The sequence below is a fragment of the Polypterus senegalus genome, chromosome 8 (assembly GCF_016835505.1).
Source record: "Polypterus senegalus isolate Bchr_013 chromosome 8, ASM1683550v1, whole genome shotgun sequence".
In the NCBI taxonomy this organism is placed as follows: Eukaryota; Metazoa; Chordata; class Cladistia; order Polypteriformes; family Polypteridae; genus Polypterus; species Polypterus senegalus.
The window spans coordinates 161,022,763-161,042,855 of record NC_053161.1 but is presented as its reverse complement, the minus strand read 5'-3'; the positions used below and the strand labels follow the sequence as shown (position 1 = coordinate 161,042,855).

Below are 20,093 nucleotides of genomic sequence, written 5' to 3'. Positions count from 1 at the left end.
AAAAAGTTGGGACACTATACAAATCGTGAATAAAAACTGAATGCAATGATGTGGGGGTGCCAACTTCTAATATTTTATTCAGAATAAAACATAAATCACGGAACAAAAGTTTAAACCTGAGAAAATGTATCATTTTAACACTAGAATTACCAGAGCCTACGAAAAAACTCGTAATTCCGTCCCACCTTAAACTGCTTCTTAAATCCCTTTACACCTCTCCGCCAGCGTCCTTTGTTCTCTAAATGTGCTGATGAAGAGAAGCTTGGAGCAGCCGGCTATTCCATCCCCCCACCAATTTAGAACGTGCACGAACTTCTCTCAGCTCATGCCTTGATTGAGTATCTGTGAGTGAAGTGGAGTTTTAGAGTGGAAATAATAGATCGTTGTTTGGAACACACGCATTTCATGTCTGTTCCGTTTCTACAGTAATCTGTGTCAACACATTGTTAAAACAGAAACTTTTTTATATTCTAGTAGTAGATGACAAAATGTAGGCATAAACTATATAATGTATGAAGCCTGAAGTCCAAATAGCAAAGAAACATTTTCACAAGAATAACACAATTGCACTTTTATTCAAACATATAACTGCAGAAACAAAAAGCCGCCTTAACATGCGACATTGACACCAGTTTACTGTAACTGACTCTGTGGTTCAATAGACTCAGCCCCCGCTTGGGAATCAAGGGGTCACGGGTTTGATCCTGCGCCCCTCCGTTTTGAGAAGTAAACTGCTCTTAGTCTTACTGTTTTAGAATAAAAGCATACATTTGATTTCAGTCTGTAACAGCCGGTGCAGTTTATGATCCTTGTAAAGGTTAGCTTTTTTTATTCACTTTTCACTCTCTCAGTCGCGTTCAGAATCAATCCATACAACCCCATCTGACACGGCTGTTTTCACTAAAGACGCGCTATAGCTCTGCAGTGTACCACGATGCATACTAACACCAAACCCCCATCCCGGGTTCTGACACACAAACGCTGGCGAAGCTGCCTTCTTCGTATCTCACCGTCACTTGCTTTTCTTTTTATTCAGTTTTATTGAGTGTTCCTGCCAGTCCCCGCATGTTGCTGTATGCTTTTCTTTTGTACTCCAGGACATGCAGAGGAAAGAATGGTAAAGACCAGTAACTTCGGTGCTATATGCAATCATCAGACACTCCCCATCTGCCCGTGTCGTTCAAACACAGGAACATATATTGGTGTAAAAGTATAACAAAAGTGCACTTTTATTCAAGTGCACTTTTTCCATCGCCTTTTCCTGTAAGAAGCAATGTACACACTTCTCTCTATGCTGTGGTTTCTATTACACACCTGAAAGAAAGAGACAATATATGTGAAAATATAATCGCACTAATGCAATATTATTTGAAAACGAACAGCGTCAGATCGGGTGTGAATTTATGCAGGAACTGGAAATTCTCTGATGCGGGACCTTCCCCCAGGGAAGAAAGTACAGTGTCAGGTGCTCATTCAGTGTAATAGAAACCATAGCACAGAGAGGTGTGTACACGGCAACAAGTACACGTGTAAGTAAATGTAGGAAGGACGGTCCTTGGGTGTGTGGGAACTGTTAATATTTGAATGTGATGATTTCATATAGCACGGAATGAAAATCTGCACTTCTTAGCATTGCACCATGCAAGATGTCGTATCAATCGCCTACTGTAACTTGCTTTCTTTTTTCTTCGGTTATACAGGTAGTTTTGAATAAAAGTGCACTTGTTTTGTTTGCGAAATGAAGTGTCTGCGTGCACTTTTCGTGGCATTACACGTGTATTTTTTGAGCATGCCCGTTTGAGCAGTATAAAAGTATTGAAAAGTATAACAAAACAACGGGCAGATGGGGAGTGTCTGATGATTGCATATAGCGCCGAACTTACTGCTCTTTACTATTCTCTCCTCTGCGTGCCCTGGAGTACAAAAGAAACAGAATACAGACGCGCTATAGCTCTGTGCTGTACCACGATGCATACTAACGTCCCCACGGTTCTGACACACAGACGCTGGCGAAGCTGCCTTCTTCGTATCTCACCGCCACTTGATTTTCTTTTTATTCAGTTTTATTGAGTGTTCCTGCCAGTCCCCGCATGTTGCTGTATGCTGGATAGAGAGAAGTGTGTACATTGCTTCTTACAGGAAAAGGAGATGGAAAAAGTGCACTTGAATAAAAGTGCACTTTTGTTATACTTTTACACCAATATATGTTCCTGTGTTTGAACGACACGGGCAGATGGGGAGTGTCTGATGATTGCATATAGCGCGAAGTTACTGGTCTTTACCATTCTTTCCTCTGCATGTCCTGGAGTACAAAAGAAAAAGCATACAGCAACATGCGGGGACTGGCAGGAACACTCAATAAAACTGAATAAAAGAAAAGCAAGTGACGGTGAGATACGAAGAAGGCAGCTTCGCCAGCGTTTGTGTGTCAGAACCCGGGGATGGGGGTTTGGTGTTAGTATGCATCGTGGTACACTGCAGAGCTATAGCGCGTCTTTAGTGAAAACAGCCGTGTTAGATGGGGTTGTATGGATTGATTCTGAACGCGACTGAGAGAGTGAAAAGTGAATAAAAAAAGCTAACCTTTTACAAGGATCATAAACTGCACCTGCTGTTACAGACTGAAATCAAATGTATGCTTTTATTCTAAAACAGTAAGACTAAGAGCAGTTTACTTCCCAAAACGGAGGGGCGCAGGATCGAACCCGTGACCCCTTGTTTCCCAAGCGGGGGCTGACTCTATTGAACCACAGAGTCAGTTACAGTAAACTGGTGTCAATGTCGCATGTTAAGGCGGCTTTTTGTTTCTGCAGTTATATGTTTGAATAAAAGTGCAATTGTGTTATTCTTGTGAAAATATTTCTTTGCTATTTGGACTTCAGGCTTCATACATTATATAGTTTATGCCTACATTTTGTCATCTACTACTAGAATATAAAAAAGTTTCTGTTTTAACAATGTGTTGACACAGATTACTGTAGAAACGGAACAGACATGAAATGCGTGTGTTCCAAACAACGATCTATTATTTCCACTCTAAAACTCCACTTCACTCCCAGATACTCAATCAAGGCATGAGGTGGGAGACGTTTGTGCACATTCTAAATTGGTGGGGGGATGGAGTAGCCGGCTGCTTCTAGTTTCTCTTTATCAGCACATTTAGAAGACAAAGGACGCTGGCGGAGAGGTGTGAAGGGATTTAAGAAGCAGTTTAAGGTGGGACGGAATTACGAGTTTTTTCGTAGGCTCTGGTAATTCTAGTGTTAAAGGAAAAATATGTTGATTCAGAATTTCATGGTGTCAACAAATCCCAAAAAAGTTGGAACAAGGCCATTTTCACCACTGTGTGGCATCTCCCCTTCTTCTTACAACACTCAACAGACGTCTGGGGACCGAGGAGACCAGTTTCTCAAGTTTAGAAATAGGAATGCTCTCCCATTCTTGTCTAATACAGGCCTCTAACTGTTCAATCGTCTTGGGCCTTCTTTGTCGCACCTTCCTCTTTATGATGCGCCAAATGTTCTCTATAGGTGAAAGATCTGGACTGCAGACTGGCCATTTCAGTACCCGGATCCTTCTCCTACGCAGCCATGATGTTGTGATTGATGCAGAATGTGGTCTGGCATTATCTTGTTGAAAAATGCAGGGTCTTCCCTGAAAGAGATGACGTCTGGATGGGAGCATATGTTGTTCTAGAACCTGAATAGATTTTTCTGTATTGATGGTGCCTTTCCAGACATGCAAGCTGCCCATGCCACACGCACTCATGCAACCCCATACTATCAGAGATGCAGGCTTCTGAACTAAGCGTTGATAACAACTTGGGTTGTCCTTGTCCTCTTTGGTCCGGATGACATGGCGTCCCAGATTTCCAAAAAGAACTTCGAATCGTGACTCGTCTGACCAAAGAACAGTCTTCCATTTTGCCACACTCCATTTTAAATGATCCCTGGCCCAGTGACAACGCCTGAGCTTGTGGATCTTGCTTAGAAATGGCTTCTTCTTTGCACTGTAGAGTTTCAGCTGGCAACGGCGGATGGCACGGTGGATTGTGTTCACTGACAATGGTTTCTGGAAGTATTCCTGAGCCCATTCTGTGATTTCCTTTACAGTAGCGTTCCTGTTTGTGGTGCAGTGTCATTTAAGGGCCCGGAGATCACGGGCATCCAGTATGGTTTTACGGCCTTGACCCTTACGCACAGAGATTGTTCCAGATTCTCTGAATCTTCGGATGATGTCATGCACAGTTGATGATGATAGATGCAAAGTCTTTGCAATTTTTTACTGGGTAACACCTTTCTGATATTGCTCCACTATCTTTCTGCGCAACATTGTGGGAATTGGTGATCCTCTACCCATCTTGGCTTCTGAGAGACACTGCCACTCTGAGAAGCTCTTTTTATACCCAATCATGTTGCCAATTGACCTAATTAGTGTTTATTGGTCTTCCAGCTCTTCGTTATGCTCAAATTTACTTTTTCCAGCCTTATTGCTACTTGTCCCAACTTTTTTGGGATTTGTTGACACCGTGAAATTTTGAATCAACATATTTTTTCTTTAAAATGATAAATTTACTCGGATTAAATGTTTGATCTGTCATCTACGTTCTATTACAAATAAAATATTGACATTTGCCATCTCCACATCATTGCATTCAGTTTTTATTCACAATTTGTTTAGTGTCCCAACTTTTTTGGAATCCGGTTTGTACACGGAAAGTTGGAGAATTAGTGATGAGTGAGTCAGTGAGTGAGTGAGTGAGGGCTTTGCCTTTTATTAATATATATATATACATACGCCTCCTTTTACATAATGTGCCGCACAATCATGGCTTGCCTGTACCTAAAGTGAGGCGGCCTGGTCAACCTGACCCTGACCCACCTAATGATCAGCCAAATCAGACAGCATTACAACTCTGTTTGAATGTAATTAGCAGAATGTAAAAACAGGTAATATAGGTACAGCATTTATTTTTTAAACAATTCTTTTAATGTAAGGTCAGTATCACATAGTACAGCCCTTAAATTCCTTTGTTCACTGGCCACATCTCTTATAGCATCCACCATTGCATTTTGTGACTCCAGAACAGCGTCTGTGAACACACAACCAGATGGTCACCCAACAGTTTCCGGGGCAGAGGTGTGTGAGCAGCCAGCACCCAGTGATGTGCTCAGCCCAGCAGCACCATCACTGCCTGGAGTCACCTCATCAGCGTTTGTAATGTACTGTATTAGTACTGTCTGGAATGCTAAAGATCCTCTTGCCCAGCAGAAACAGCATACCGGGGTATCAGCTGGACCACAGCAATCCAGGTTGGATGGGCTTGGAAGGGCATCATACACCGACCGAATCAGAAACTTCATTCTTGCTCCTTCTTATTTCCAAAATTCTGCCTGTGTGATCTTTTTGGGCAATTATTTAACCCCAGTTGACCAAATCTCCTTGCGGGCGCATAGCCACTGCCCTGCTACACCGTTCCTCTTCCACCTCTGCAAGGATCTCCTTCTGGATCAGTTGACATATTGAGTCAGTATTACATAAATAGGCCAAAAAAAAATATTTTCCTCATGTAATCTAAGATCAACTTCCAGATTATGTCATAACCATGGAGCAGTCACAGGTACAGTCACTGTTGGACTCAAAACAAAACCAAAAACTGTGCCTGCTTTTCTTGTGGTGCTCCCAGTTGCCTTCCATTATTTTTTTAAAGGGTAATTTACTTTATGTCCTTTTATGCTTAACAAATAACACATAAACTCAATGGAAATGGAAGGATGATTCTCATGTCTCCTTTGTAAGGCTGATATTGGACATGATTTAATTTTGCCACAGCAGATCCTTAGCGCTAATGTCACCATAACTCCAAACGTTTTAAAAATGAATTTGATTAAAAACCTTAATCCATAATCAAAATTAGATAAAACTGAAGCTACATAAATATTCAATAAAGACTTTTTTTAATAACTCCCCATTCATATCCATATCTTTATATCATACCCATTCATTTTCATATCACTACATTAAACTTAATTACATTTATCAATTATTTTATTTACACACGTCTTCCATGTTAGTTTACAAAGTACCCACAAGCCCACAAACCATCTCAATGAAATTTCTTCAAAATATCACCCTTAACATTTGGAATGTAGTAGTCTTTATTCTTCTCTTTCACAAAAACAAGCAAGTTTGGCTTTTATTACCGAGAGTTTAAAACCCCAGTTGCTGGCCCCATTTTAAGAACTCTCACGTTGCTGCCTGCGATGATCTTACGCTTTGGCGTGTGTTTTAATTTGTGATTCTTATTTTGTTATCTTTCCTGGCGTAATTCACCTCAGTATTTCACGTTTATTGTTTATTTCAAGCGCGATTGGTATCTGATTGGTAATCTTTTTCTCGGCACGTGTTACTAACTTTAATCAGCCGACCGCCTTCATTCGTGTATAAAAAGAATGCGCTGGGCATCAAACTTTACTGTGCTTTGCTGATTTTTCCCTTTGTTATTTCCAAAATGTGGTGTAAAGACAAGGGTCAGATAGCCGTGGTGTTGCTTCTGCTGCTTTTTTTTCTCTGCGATGCTTTTGCTCAGCCCCGTTTTAAAGGACGGCACGTTATTGCAAAGCAGCAGAAGCCCGCGGTCGTGCTTTATGCTAACCCTATTGAGCCGAGAGCTGGCGCTCCGCAGACCGTAACCGCTCAGTGCACCGACAGTGAGGTGATCGTCACCATCAGTCCGGACTTGCTGGGCATCCAAAAGCCGGTGCAGCCCTCTGATCTTTCGATGGGTGGATGTGGAGTCACCAGTCCGGCCGGTGCTCAGCCCTTTGTTATTGAAGCGCCACTGCAGGGCTGTGGGAGCACCGTGGAGGTGAGTTGATTTAAAGCGCTCCCACTCTTCCTAATATCTACACTATCTCAAAAGCCAAGGCCAAACCACACACGTTATCTTATGTTGGTGTTTAATGCTTTGAAACTAAAGTGAACTTGTCAGACCCGCGTTAATGAAATCTTGGTCCCCAGTCCATCTCGTGAGATGGGGAGTTTCACAGCGGACTGTTTGCCCGTATGATTTGGGATTGAAGGTAATTAGACTCGAACAGTGAAGCACTGCATTGTGCTCTGACCTTGTTAATCATTCATCCCTAGTGTAGTATACCCAGTCGAGCTGTATGGGCACATGTGCTTGATTAGAGACGGTGGATGTTGACAGATCGGGCTTGTGCAGTATGGTGATCCAGCATTTTAAACTTTGTGTTTTTTCTGGATTAAATGGCGGCCCAGATATGCAGCCCTAAAGTCTGGACATGGTGATAAGGGTTTGGAATGGATTGAGGGTTTTTTCCCTCTGGGGTGGGGAATGTAGCACCTTTTGAGTTTAAAGCTTACACTGCTGGCTTAACTCTTTGTGTTTTTTTTTTTTTTTTTTCCTTCCGAAGAATCAGTTGGGTTAGTTTAAGGTGTTTGCAGGTCCCTGTCTCGAACTTTTGCTAAAAAAGGCAAGTTAACATTTTAGGTTTGTGGTTTGAAACACAATGAGTACCAGGTTGGACAGCAGGTGTTGGGTTTTTTTCCTTTTTTTTTTTTAATAAAGGAAGCTCCAGCTTGAATATGCAAGATGGTAAACTTAAATTCTGCTCATGCAATAGAGGGACCATCAATTTTCTCAACGTAATTACTTGTCAGCATATTGTAAATCTAATTCAGTACATGTGAAATGTAGGGGTGGGTTAAAAACCTTACAGGTCAGGTCTAATTTTTAGCAAGTTACTCTTTATCCATTTTATGAAGCATTCTTTGGTTATTGGCCGTTTCAGGTTTAGAGGTGGACTTAGCAAAGTATTGTAGGTGGCTCTTTGGCCTGCAGTCCATAACCTTTCAGGTGTTTGAGTGAATTCTTCAATCCAACATCGTGATTAAAGCATTGATCTGTTTAAATTGTAGAATCTTTTTGTTCTAGATCAATAAAAGTGGCATCTATAGAATCCAGTGTGGCTTTGCTTCACTTCTGTGTAATAGCATTTACTTGGATGTGTTAACTGACTTTTTTTTTTTTAAAAGCTACTTGGCAACTAAACTGTTGCATCTTCTCCTTAGATGCAGGGTGCCGAGATAGTGTACAGCTTCTCCCTTGACTACAATCCTTCTCCAATTAATGGTCTTCCCATTGTGAGGACAAATCCAGCTGTGGTTCAGATTGAATGCCACTACAACAGGTGAGAGATGACATAACTGAGGTACAAGTGAAGTTGGTTCCATGTTAGTTGTGGCACTGGGCCTAGAGTATAGTAATGTTGTTGATGCAGATTTGAAGTAGGACAGACTCTTGTAGTAATGCTAACTTCTCCCAATGCAGGCTCCACAATGTCAGCAGCAATGCTCTAAACCCCACTTGGGTTCCCTACACCTCCACAATATCTGATGAGGATATTCTGGGCTTCTCGCTGGTTATAATGAGCAGTAGGTGTATACCTAAAACATTCCAACTGTACTGCTAAATGTGGTTGTAACCCCTTAACATTCCCAACTGTCTGTAGGTGACTGGAGTGGGCCGAGTCCGTCCAACACCTTCTTCCTAGGAGACCTTGTTAACCTTCAAGCATCTGTGGACAACTCTAACCATGTGCCTCTCCGTGTCTTTGTGGACAGCTGTGTGGCCACTCCTGCGTCCAATGCATCGGTCCCAGCCTACACCTTCATTGGGAATAATGGGTGGGTGTGAGCAATAGTCTGACTAGATTTTGGTCTGGAAACACAATGCTATGGTCCCTCTTTTGTATTGCAGGTGTTTCTTAGACAGCCAACTGACAGGCTCCAATTCCCAGTTTGTGTTCCCCAGAGTTGCCCAGTCTGTAATCCAGTTCCAGCTGGATGCCTTCAGGTTTTATGGCCTGACTACTAGTTCAGTAAGTCCTTTCCTTGCATCTCCTTTGGAGGAATCCCATTGAAGCTCCCAGGTGTGACTGTAGTCTCTTGCATGTCTACTTTTAGATCTTTATTACCTGCCGTCTGAAGGTGACTTTGGCATCCGCTGATGTTGATCCTTTGAATAAGGATTGTTCATACAACTCTGCACTGAGCCAGTGAGTATACAGGTGTGCCCTTCTCCTTGCCAGTCTGGCTAATAAGCTGGCAGGTTTTGATGATTGATTGTGCTTGCAGGTGGAGCTCAGTGGATGGGAACGATGGTGTCTGTAGCTGCTGTGACACAAACTGTGCCAACCCCCCTCCCTTCAGGAGGGGCTCTGGTGCCCCCAGATATAGACCCAGGAGAGCAAGTAAGTGACCTCACTAGCAGACTTCTGCAGTGTCCAGCCTTGGATACACAAACTGCAATTGTGTTTTGCAGGTGAATGGAGTGCACCAGCTGGATGGGACAAGACCATTTCTGTGGGCCCTGTTTTTCTGGAGCAGGTCTCTCCTTTGTCTTTATCGCAGGCCCTGTCTGGCCAGCAAGATAAAGCCTCTCCAGGTAACTTGGATTAAGGAGTATAGCATACATTGACACAATGTGACATGGCAAGAGTTGGAGTGGGTTTATAGTTTCTTCATTCCTAATCTTTGCTTTTCTGCATGCAGGATCCCAATTCCAAGCTTCCATCCTTGGAGCAGTTGTGGGTGTCCTGGCTGTCTCCTGTGTGGCTGTACTATTCTTAGTCTACAGCAAAGCAAATGGAACTGCTAATACCAAGCAATAAATTGTAATGCTTGAATCATTGTCCACTGTATCTTGTGTGGGTTTTTTTTGTGTGAGGGCCTGCATCTATACCTGTTGCATGATCTTCCTGAATCCCATTCTAGATGGAGGGGACTGACTGGTCTGTATCACATGATCTAATGTTGGAGGTTTAGACTTGGTTTGCCTATTTTTGGCTTAGGCTTAGGACCCTGCACTGGTACAGAATGCCACACAACAAACCTACTTGAGGATCTCATGTGGCAACCCAAAGTGGATGTGGTCTAGTTTCATCCTCTAGAAATGTCCAAGTGCTACATTAGCAACCTCTTGGCCTGCTCCAGCTTGTGATGTCGTCCACTGAGGATCCTGTGAGTCAGGTCACCCTTAGTATTTGACACATTGCCTCCTTTGGGACTCTGAGCAACTTGTCACTTGTGCTGTAACTGTCGTTTTTCCTTAATGCAGGTAAAGTCAAAAGTACTCTCTGAATTGACATGGCACTGAAGGAGTCCAGTTTTCATCTTGGGTCGCTAGCATCCATGTCTTCCAACCTCTATAGCAAAATGGAAAGCACCAGGACTCTATGGAGTAAAAGGCTTACGTTTGACAAGATTGTACCAGGAGGTGTTAATGATCCTCCTCAGATTGGAGAAAGTGGCATTGCTGTGAATGTCTTAATCCCCCCCAAAAATGGATTAACACTGGGAAGGGGATTAAGATGTTCTCTAATGGCCAAACAGTTTTGCACCAGAGAAACGGCAAAACTTTGATTTGTGGTCCTTCCACACCCAACTTTTAGTCTGAGGCTTCACTGTGGCTACAGGTTTTGATTTCGCCCAGAATCAAATTAACTGTTTTTGGGGGGATCCACAGTAGCCTGCTGCCTTAATTTTTTTTGGGAATTTTACACTTGCTGTCGCTTTTAAGTGTGCTCTCTTGGTATTGTATGTAGATGTGCTCAAATTTGTAACAATGTCGAATTTAAAGACCAGCAGATGACCCAGGATGATGAATGCAACTATGTGGTGTCGTTACTCCTAATACAGTAAATGAACACTATTCCCTTTGTATGGCTTAATTTAACTTGCAGTATGCATGTCTACAGTGTGATAAGACAGTTTGTTGTCATAAAACGGCAAAAATCTGGAATTGTTTACTTTTGAGTGCCAGTATATCATAATCCAGTTGATCCCAGAAGTATTCAGCCAAGGCGTACGCAAATCGGCCTTCAGTTTCTCTAGCAGTATGCACAGGGCCTTTTGTTAAACAAGCTGTAAAAGCCCAGGCTCCTAGAAACCATGGTTTCTGGCACTACAATTGCAGTAGCGGCTACACAAGGTTCTTTTGGTGGTTTCATTGTGCCACTGTGCTCTCCTTGCTTGTGTATTAGCAGTTAAGCGAGTTTGTCTCCTCGGAGGTTTCATTTTTCCAATGTACTCGTCTCATGTATTGGCGGCAGTGGTTTCACTTTGGCGACAGTCATTTTCTTTGAGCTTCATGCTGTAGCCTCTCACTTTCAGGCTGGACAGTCTTCCACACAGACATTTATATACAAGATAATGCAGGCACAACTGGTGCAATGCATAAGAAGGGTAATGGGTGATCTGCAGGGGTGCCCACACATTTTTTGGCTTGCAAGCTACTTTTAAAATGACCAGGATGAAATGATCTACCTACATTAAAAATTATAGATACCAAGTATACTTTATAAATATGTTGTACCTTTACAGCACAATAAGCATTCAATACATTTATGGTCACTACAGGATTTGGATTATTTAATCATGAGGGAAAAGGCTGACTTGCAAAAATACAGCCAAATAATGCAGTCAAGGAGGTCGCACAGTTTCTCATGTTTGGGTACTTTTCCTCTTAGTTCCAAAACTATCCATGAGCCCAGACTTCAGCTGAATGTCATCCTGTAGTGTCAATCTCTTCCTCAACTGTACAAGAGTTTTAGTTGAAACAGTGTTGCAATTTCTGATGCAAGTGAATCACCCTCAACTTCTTCCCTAAATGGATAGCACTTAAATGTAGCAATTGGCTCAAGTAAAGCTGAGTCTTGAAACTGTCTGTCAAAGTCTGACAGGCAGTTTTCAATCTAGTTTTCAATGTAGCGTATGCTGTCACATTGCGCACACGCCTTCCATTGCATCTCCAGCTCTGACGTGAGGTTTTGGATGTTCCCTAAATCAAGGCGCTGCAGCTTTGAGGACAGATGTTGCTTTTTTTGTTTGAAAGCATTAACTGAGCTAATCATATTGACCATGGTTTTCTCTCTTCCTTGCAGCTGTAAATTAAACTCCTTGAACATGTTGGTCAGATCAGGGAAAAAATGCCAAATCTAGCGGCCATTGATCGTTATTAAGTTGCTTGTTCTCTGTATGCTTAATGACGAGGAGAAACTCCTTTTTCTCCGGCCAGGGGTCTTAAAATCTCAGCAGGAATTTCACCCTAGCGATCTGTCTCAACAAAGGCCTCTTATTATCTCTCCATCTTTGATGGACTTCTTATGCTTATTGATCGAGTGACTCACCCGGAACGATGCTTCAGTTTGTCTGCCTTTGCTTTTGAATCCACCTGAGTGCAAAATGACGGCTGTCCGATTAACTGCGATTTTGAATTCCCTCTCCTTTCTTGGATCGCTTTTCGGAAGGAAGTCAGTTTCTGAGTTTTCATGAACAGTTCAAAAGTGCCTTTCCACGTTTTACTTCATTGGAATAGCAATGATAGATGGACAGATCAGACAAACGCACTTCGATTGTGACATTGTGAGACAAAAAATCCTCTTCCAATTCCACATCCAGCCCATACCCTCCCCAAACAATTTTTTTTTTAAATCCCTTCTTTAGTCGATATAAATTGGAAGGCTAACTAGATCACTTAGCCAGAGTTTTGCAGTAGCTTGCGCATTTGATCGTGCGTGTGGGATGACCAGTGTGTTAGAGGAAAAGAGATCTCAGACCGGCTGCCCTGTATGTCAATCAAGTGGCAAATACTATAGGAAGGATATATGATAGACTAAAGTTTAAAAAAACCTTTTTTGAATGCAACGCGATCTACCTGCACTACCTTTGTGATCTACCAATCAATTGCAATCAAAGTCTTGAGCACCCCTGGTGTACAGTATAGATCAATCACTAACTGGTCTGTGGTCAAAACACAGCTGAGAGAAACCAGGACCCAGCTGGCGGAATAAGAGGCATGGGCGGCCGCGGTGGTAGGGTTGGAGACTGCTCAGTCTCTGTCCCCTCAGTTATCTTAGGGCAGGGGTGTCGAACTCCAGGCCTTGTGGGCCTCAGTAGCTGCAGGTTTGCATTCTAACCTTTTTTCCTAAACAATGACCAGTTTTCACTGCTAATTCTTTTCTTTTTATTTTAATAGCCCTGTTTTTAAGGATTCGGTCCTTTGAATTGATTTGTTTATTCCTTAAATAGCAGCTAAACAGAAATGAGACGTGAAATGAGCCAACAGCTGACCAGCTAAATCGGGGCTGCAAACTGCCATCAATTTTACTCCAATCAGTCTCTTAAGGAGAAGCTGATTCTTGCTGTTAATCAAACCTGTTATTTAATTCAATGACTTGTTGCTGCTCTCAATCTGCCACAGCAGACATTTCCCAAACTGTTGATTTTCTGTTTTTTTTAAGAACACTGTCAACATCCTTTGGTGAACTGAGAGTTCAGCCTTACAGAGACCTTCACCTTAATTTATTTTCAGATATTGTGCGATGGGCACAGGTGGAGCTGGTCCTGTGGCAGCGGCTTTCGTGTCTCATTACTGTTTGGCTGCTAATTAAGGAAAAAGAGACAACTAAGGGGTCTGAATCAAGTTAAGACTAAAGCAAAAAGTTAATTAGCAGAAAAATCTGGTCACTAATTAAGAAGATGGTTAAAATGAAAACCTGCAGCCACTGCGGCCCTCCAGGACTGGAGTTCGACACCCGTGTCTTAGGGGGATGGATGACATGGAAACGTATTTTCGAACAGTTGTGATAAAAGATTTTACATATAACTTGATAAATGTTTTGTAGGTCTTTATAATTTAGGCAAAGCAATGTAATTTAGTGTTATCTTGCTGAGAGGCATTCGTGTTTGCCCCCCTTGTTTACGACAAAGTCTTTTTGTAATTTTACGACAGGATTTGGGGGGGATGTGTCTTAAACCAGTTTGGCAAGTATTTCTCTGCTAAAGTCTTTCAACAGCCCTGCAAGGAAGCCAGGATGTTTAACATATGGTTTGGGGGGCAGGTGTTAAGATGGTCTATTTTCCCCATTGCTCTGAGGTATGGCTGTTTGGAATTGGCTTGTCTCAGAGGACTTTAACACTAGAATTACCAGAGCCGACGATAAAACTCCGATCCGTCCCACCTTAAATTGCTTCTTAAAACCGTTCTCACCTCTCCGCCAGCGTCCTTTGTCCTCTAAATGTGCTGATAAAGAAAAGCTCAAAGTTGCCGGCTATTCCATCCCCCACCGACTTAGAAGGTGCACAAACTTATCTCAGCTCATGGCTTGATTGATTATCTGGGAGTGAAGTGGAGTTTTAGAGTGGAAATAATAGATTATTATTTGGAATACACGCATTTCACGTGTGTTCCGTTTCTACAGTAATCCATGTAAACACATTTTTAAAACAGAATCATTTTTCATATTGTAGTAGTAAATGTAGGCATAAACTATATAATGTATGAAGCCTGAAGTCCAAATATCAAAGAAACACTTTCACAAAAGGTACAGATATAACAGAACAAGTATAATTTTATTCAAAAATATAACTGCAGAAAAAAAGCCGCCTTAGCATGCCACATCGACACACATTTACTACAATTGCCACAGTAGTGTAATGGTATCAGCTGCTGACTAGTAATCAGAATGTCATGAGTTCAATCCTGCGTGACTCACTTTTGAGAAGTAAACTGTTCTTATTCTTACTATTTTAGAATAAAAGCATACATTTGATTTCAGTGTGTAGCAGCCAGTGTAATTTATGATACTATAGTCCCTGACAAAAGTATTGTCGCTTCTCTTTTGTAGAAACTCCTGCTATTAACCTGAGTTTTAATTAATCAATTGGTGTTAGAAATAGCTCCTATGAAAAGCTAAAGCCCTCCAAAATGATGTTTAATGCACGGAAATAAATTAGTTTCACTGAAAAAAGATTTATCATTTAATCAAGACAGAAAGGTCAAATTTGGGCGAGACAAAGTTTTGTCGCCTGTACAGAAAATGAACAACTTTACTGCAAATCCAAAAATTTGTCAGCAAATTAAGTAGTGGTGCTGTGAGATCCAAATTTAATATCTTGTATGACTTCCATGAGCTTGAAGGACAGCATCCATGCGGTTTGGCAAGGATTCATACAATTTATTGATGAAGTCATCAGGTAGAGCAAAGAAAACAGTCTTGCATGCCTCCCAGAGTTCATCAATATTCTTTGGTTTCGTCTTCCATGCTTCCTCTTTCATCCTACCCCACATATGCCCAATGATGTTCATGTCTGGTGACTGGGTGGCCAATCCTGAAGCATCTTGATCTTCTTCGCTTTAAGGAACTTTGATGTGGAGATGGAAGTATGCAATGGAGCACCATCCTGCTGCGAAATTTGGCCTTTTTTATGGTTGGGAATATAAGAGGTAGCTAAGATTTCTTGGTATTTTAGACTATTGATGTTGCCTTCCACCCTGCAGATCCCTCGCAAACCCCCATACTGGATGTAACCCCAGACCCTAATTTTGCCTCCACCAAACTTCACTGTTTTCTGGGTAAATTTCGGCTCCATGCGGGTTCCAGTAGGTCTCCTGCAATATTTGCAGTGACTGTGGTGTAATTCAACAGAAGATTCATCTGAAAACTCCACCTTCTGCCACTTTTAAAGCGTCCATCATTTTAGCAGGCTGTGGGCCTTGGCAAATGCCACACCGTTTTTCAATTGTCTTTTGTTTAGGGCTGGCTTATGGGCACTGATTCGACCATGGAGGCCATTTCGAGACAGAATCCGACAAACTGTTCAGGTTGACACAGGGACTTCAGGTGACCAGGTCTGGTGGAGCTCTGCTGCAGTGGAAAATAAGCTGGCCTTAGATTTTCGAGCCAACAAACGGTCCTCTCGAGCAGTTGTCTTGCGGGGTCTTTCTGACCTGGGCTTGTCAAAATCATCTCCAGTCTCTTCATATCTTTTTTTATCCACTGAACTTGACGCTGACACACATTCAATGTGTTTGCCACATCAGCAGTGGATTTGGTCTTCAGCCTCTTGATAATCAACACCTTAGTCTCAGGGTGAATCTTAGGCATGTTTGCAGAGGTCCAGTTGCAGTTGAAGTGAAGGTCTAGTGTACTGGGCTTCTTTTTATACACAACTGAGACCTAATTGATCCATTATTAGTCACAGGTGAAGCTCATATGACAAGGCGACAACCCTTATGTCTTGCCAAAAATTGACTCAATGGGCTTTACTAAGCTGTGAATACAACAACAACATTTATTTATATAGCACATTTTCATACAAACAGTAGCTCAAAGTGCTTTACATAATAACGAATAGAAAAATAAAAGACACAATTAGAAAACAAAATAAATTAATATGAATTAACATCGAATAAGAGTAAGTTCCAATGGCCAGGGGGGACAGAAAAAACAAACAAAAAAAAACTCCCGATGGGTGGAGAAAAAAATAAAATCTGTAGGGATTCCAGACCATGAGACCGCCCAGTCCCCTCTGGGCATTTTACCTAACATAAATGAAACAGTCCTCTTTGGATATAGGGTTCTCACGGAGGGACTTGATGATGATGATGGTCATGTAGAATTCTGCCTTTTAATCCATCCATCATTGTTGGAGCCTCATGAAGCTTTGAGTAGGTGGAGGTGGCGCAGGCCACCACCACAAAGAAACCGGAAAAAGAAACAGAAAGAGAGTAGGGGTCAGTACGGATTTTAGAGCCACCATGAATAGTTATTATGAGGAAATTGAACATATAGAGTATTAGGATTAAGTTAAGTTAAGTTAAATCGAAGTTATAGAAAGACCATGTTAAAGTAATGTGTTTTCAGCAGTGTTTTAAAGTGCTCTACTGTATCAGCCTGGCGAATTCTTATTGGCAGGCTATTCCAGATTTTAGGTGCGTAACAGCAGAAGGCCACCTCACCACTTCTTTTAAGTTTTGTTCTTGGAATTCTAAGGAGACACTCATTTGAGGATCTGAGGTTACGATTTGGAATATAAGGTGTCAAACATTCCGATATACAGGGAGTGCACAATTATTAGGCAAGTTGTATTTTTGAGGATTAATTTTAATATGGAACAAACACAGTGCTATCAGTCAATCCAAAATATTAATAAACCTGAAACCTGAATGTTTCACAACGGAAATGTGAGTGTGAACATCCTCAGGGGAATACATATGTGCTACAAATTATTAGGCAACTATTAGTGTGCAGATTTATTATGCAACTAATGGAAAATGAAAATTTTCCCATCTCACTTGTTTATTTTCATCTGTTATAGTGAGAATAATAAACAAACACCTCAAAATTTACAAATAAACATCTCTGACATTTCAAAAAATCAATCAATCAATCAATGACCAATATAGCCACCCTTCTTTCCAATAACAGTCATAAGCCTTTCCATTCATGGAGTCTGTCAGTTTCTTGATCTGTTGACGATCAGCTTTTTGTGGAGCAGTGACTACAGCCTACCAGACACTCTTCAGAGAGGTGTATTGTTTTTCTCCCCCGTAAATCTAGCGTTTAAGAAGTGCCCACAAATTCTCGATAGGGTTTAGGTCAGATGAGGAAGGGGGCCATGTCATTATTCCTTCATCTTTAAGGCCTTTACTGGCTGGCCTCGCAGTGGAGAACTTTGATGCAAGTGATGGAGCATTGGCCTGCATAAAAATCATGGTCTTTTTCCTGTATCACTGTTTGAAGAAAGTGTCTTCGAAAACTGGCAGTAGGTTTGGGAGTTGATTTTGAGTTCATCTTCAATGCAAAAGGTCCAACTAGCTCATCTTTAAAAATACCAGCTCATACCAGTACCCCACCTCCACGTTGGAGTGGAGCTCTGTGCCCATTACTGATCCACAGGTCCATCCATCTGGTCCATCAAGAGTCACTCTCATCTCATCAGTCCATAAAACCTTTGAAAAAAATCTGTCTTCAGATATTTCTTGGCCCAGTTTTGACGTTTCAACTTATGTTTCTTGTTCAGTGGTGGTTGGGTTTCAGCCCTCCTTACCTTGGCCATGTCTTTGAGCACTGAACACCTTGTACTTCTGGGCACTCCAGGTAGGTTGCAGCTCTGTAAATGGAAAGTACTGGAGGATAATGGGTTCCTTGTAGCTTCACGTTTGATTCTTCTCAAATCTTTGGCAGCTAATTTGCGTCTTTTGTTCTCAATACGTTTCTTGCGACCCTGTTGACTATTTGCAACAAAATGTTTGATGGTTCTGTGATCACACACCAATATCTTAGCAATTCCAAAAGTGCTGCATCCCTCTGAAAGACTTTTACAATTTTTGACTTTTCAGAGTCAGTTAAATCTCTTTTTGGCCCGTTTTGCCCGAGGAAAACTAGCTGCCTAATAATTCTGCACACCTTGATATAGGTGTTGATCTCCTTAGGCCACACCCTCCCTCATTACACAAATACACATCACCTGACGTGCTTAAATCCAATAAGCATTCAAGTTAATACAGCTTGGAGTTGGAATATACGCATTAAAAATGATGATATGGTCAAAATACTCACTTGCCTAATAATTGTGCACACAGTGTAAAAGATGGATCGAGATTATTTAAGGCTTTATAAACCATAAGCAGAATTTTAAAGTCAATCCTGAATGACACAGGTAACCAGTGTAGTGACATTAAAACTGGAGAAATGTGTTCGATTTTCTTTTCCTAGTTAGGATTCTAGCAGCTGCATTCTGCACTCGTTGCAAACGATTTATGTCTTTTTTGGGTAGTCCTGAGAGGAGTGTGTTACAGTAATCTAGTCGACTGAAAACAAACGTGAACTAATTTCTCAGCATCTTTCAGTGATATAAGAGGTCTAACTTTACTTATGTTTCTTAAGTGAAAAATGCTGTCCTAATGATCTGATTAATATGTGATTTAAAATTCAGATTACAGTCAACAATTACCCGGAAGCTTTTTACCTCCATCTTGACTTTTAATCCTAATGTATCCAGTTTATTTCTAATAGCCTCATTGTATCCATTATTGCTGAATCACTAAGATTTCAGTTTTCTCTTTATTTAACTTGAGAAAATTACTATTCATCCATTCTGAGATACAAGTCAGACATTGTGTTAGTGAATCAATAGAATCAGGGTCATCAGGTGCTATTGATAAGTACAGCTGTGTGTCATCAGCATAGCTGTGGTAGCTCACGTTGTGCCCTGAGATAATCTGACCTAACGGAAGCATGTAGATTGAGAATAACAGCGGACCCAGGATAGAGCCTTGTGGAACACCATATTGGATATCATGTGTCTTGAGTTGTAATTACCACAACTAACAAAAATTTTCTCCCTGTCAGGTAGGATTCAAACCAATTTAAGACACTGCCAGAGAGGCCCACCCATTGACTAAGGCGATTTCTAAGAATATTGTGATCAATGGTGTCAAATGCAGCACTCAGATCTAAGAGGATGAGAACAGATAAATGGCCTCTGTCTGCATTTACCGCAAATCATTTACTACTTTAACGAGTGCAGTTTCTGTGCTGTGATTTGTTCTAAAACCTGACTGAAATTTATCAAGAATAGCATGTTTATTTAGGTGGTCATTTAACTGCATAATGACTGCCTTCTCAGAACTTTACTTAAGAAGGCAGGTTAGAGATGGGTCTAAAATTTTCAAGAGCGAGGGTCAAGATTATGTTTCTTAAGTAGGGGTTTAACTACAGCAGTCTTAAGACAGTCTGGGAAGACCCCGTATCTAATGACAATTTACTATGTCAGAACATTATCAATTAGCAGCCTGATACTTCTTTGAAAAACCTTGTTGGTATTGGGTCAAGGAGCAGGTGGAGGTTTTAATTGAGATATTATTTTTGTAAATCAGGTAAATCTATCCTAGTGAAAGAGTTTAATTTGTTTATAACAGGATGCTGGGGTTTAGGAGGATCCTTAGTGTTGGGAGATATACTATGTTATTTCTAATATCATTAATTTTTTGATTGAAAAATACAGCGATAGCCTCACAGGTTTCACTGGAAGCACTTAGGAGGCATTCCTTTGAGTTACCTGGGTTTAGTAGGCGATCAATTGTAGAAAATAAGACTCTGGGATTACTAGCATTGTTATTTATAATCTTAGAGAAATAGCAGCGCTCTCAAGACGGACAGTGTTATTGTATTCTGTTATTTTGACTTTTAATATTTCATGGTGGATAGTAAGTTTAGTCTTCC

General features: G+C 41.3%; 2 protein-coding genes across 3 annotated transcripts in view; both read left to right on the top strand.

Moving 5' to 3' along the window:
- Nucleotides 1-20,093, top strand: part of LOC120533295 (zona pellucida sperm-binding protein 3-like) — a 215,011-nt gene that overhangs the window by 46,521 nt on the left and 148,397 nt on the right. The gene's annotated exons all lie outside the window — the stretch shown is intronic.
- The window catches only part of LOC120533292 (zona pellucida sperm-binding protein 3-like), a 50,802-nt gene continuing 37,173 nt past the window's right edge, over nucleotides 6,465-20,093 (top strand). The window contains exons 1-9 of one of the 2 annotated variants that reach the window (XM_039760119.1): nucleotides 6,465-6,868; nucleotides 8,095-8,213; nucleotides 8,354-8,457; nucleotides 8,535-8,709; nucleotides 8,783-8,903; nucleotides 8,989-9,080; nucleotides 9,160-9,275; nucleotides 9,347-9,469; nucleotides 9,577-9,716. In XM_039760119.1, coding sequence (XP_039616053.1) covers nucleotides 6,512-6,868; nucleotides 8,095-8,213; nucleotides 8,354-8,457; nucleotides 8,535-8,709; nucleotides 8,783-8,903; nucleotides 8,989-9,080; nucleotides 9,160-9,275; nucleotides 9,347-9,469; nucleotides 9,577-9,695 — 1,326 coding nt within the window. In that variant the 5' untranslated portion in view covers nucleotides 6,465-6,511 and the 3' untranslated portion in view covers nucleotides 9,696-9,716. Of the gene's footprint in view, nucleotides 6,869-8,094; nucleotides 8,214-8,353; nucleotides 8,458-8,534; nucleotides 8,710-8,782; nucleotides 8,904-8,988; nucleotides 9,081-9,159; nucleotides 9,276-9,346; nucleotides 9,470-9,576; nucleotides 9,717-20,093 lie in introns of those variants that run through there. The other variant, XM_039760120.1, reaches the window with a different exon arrangement.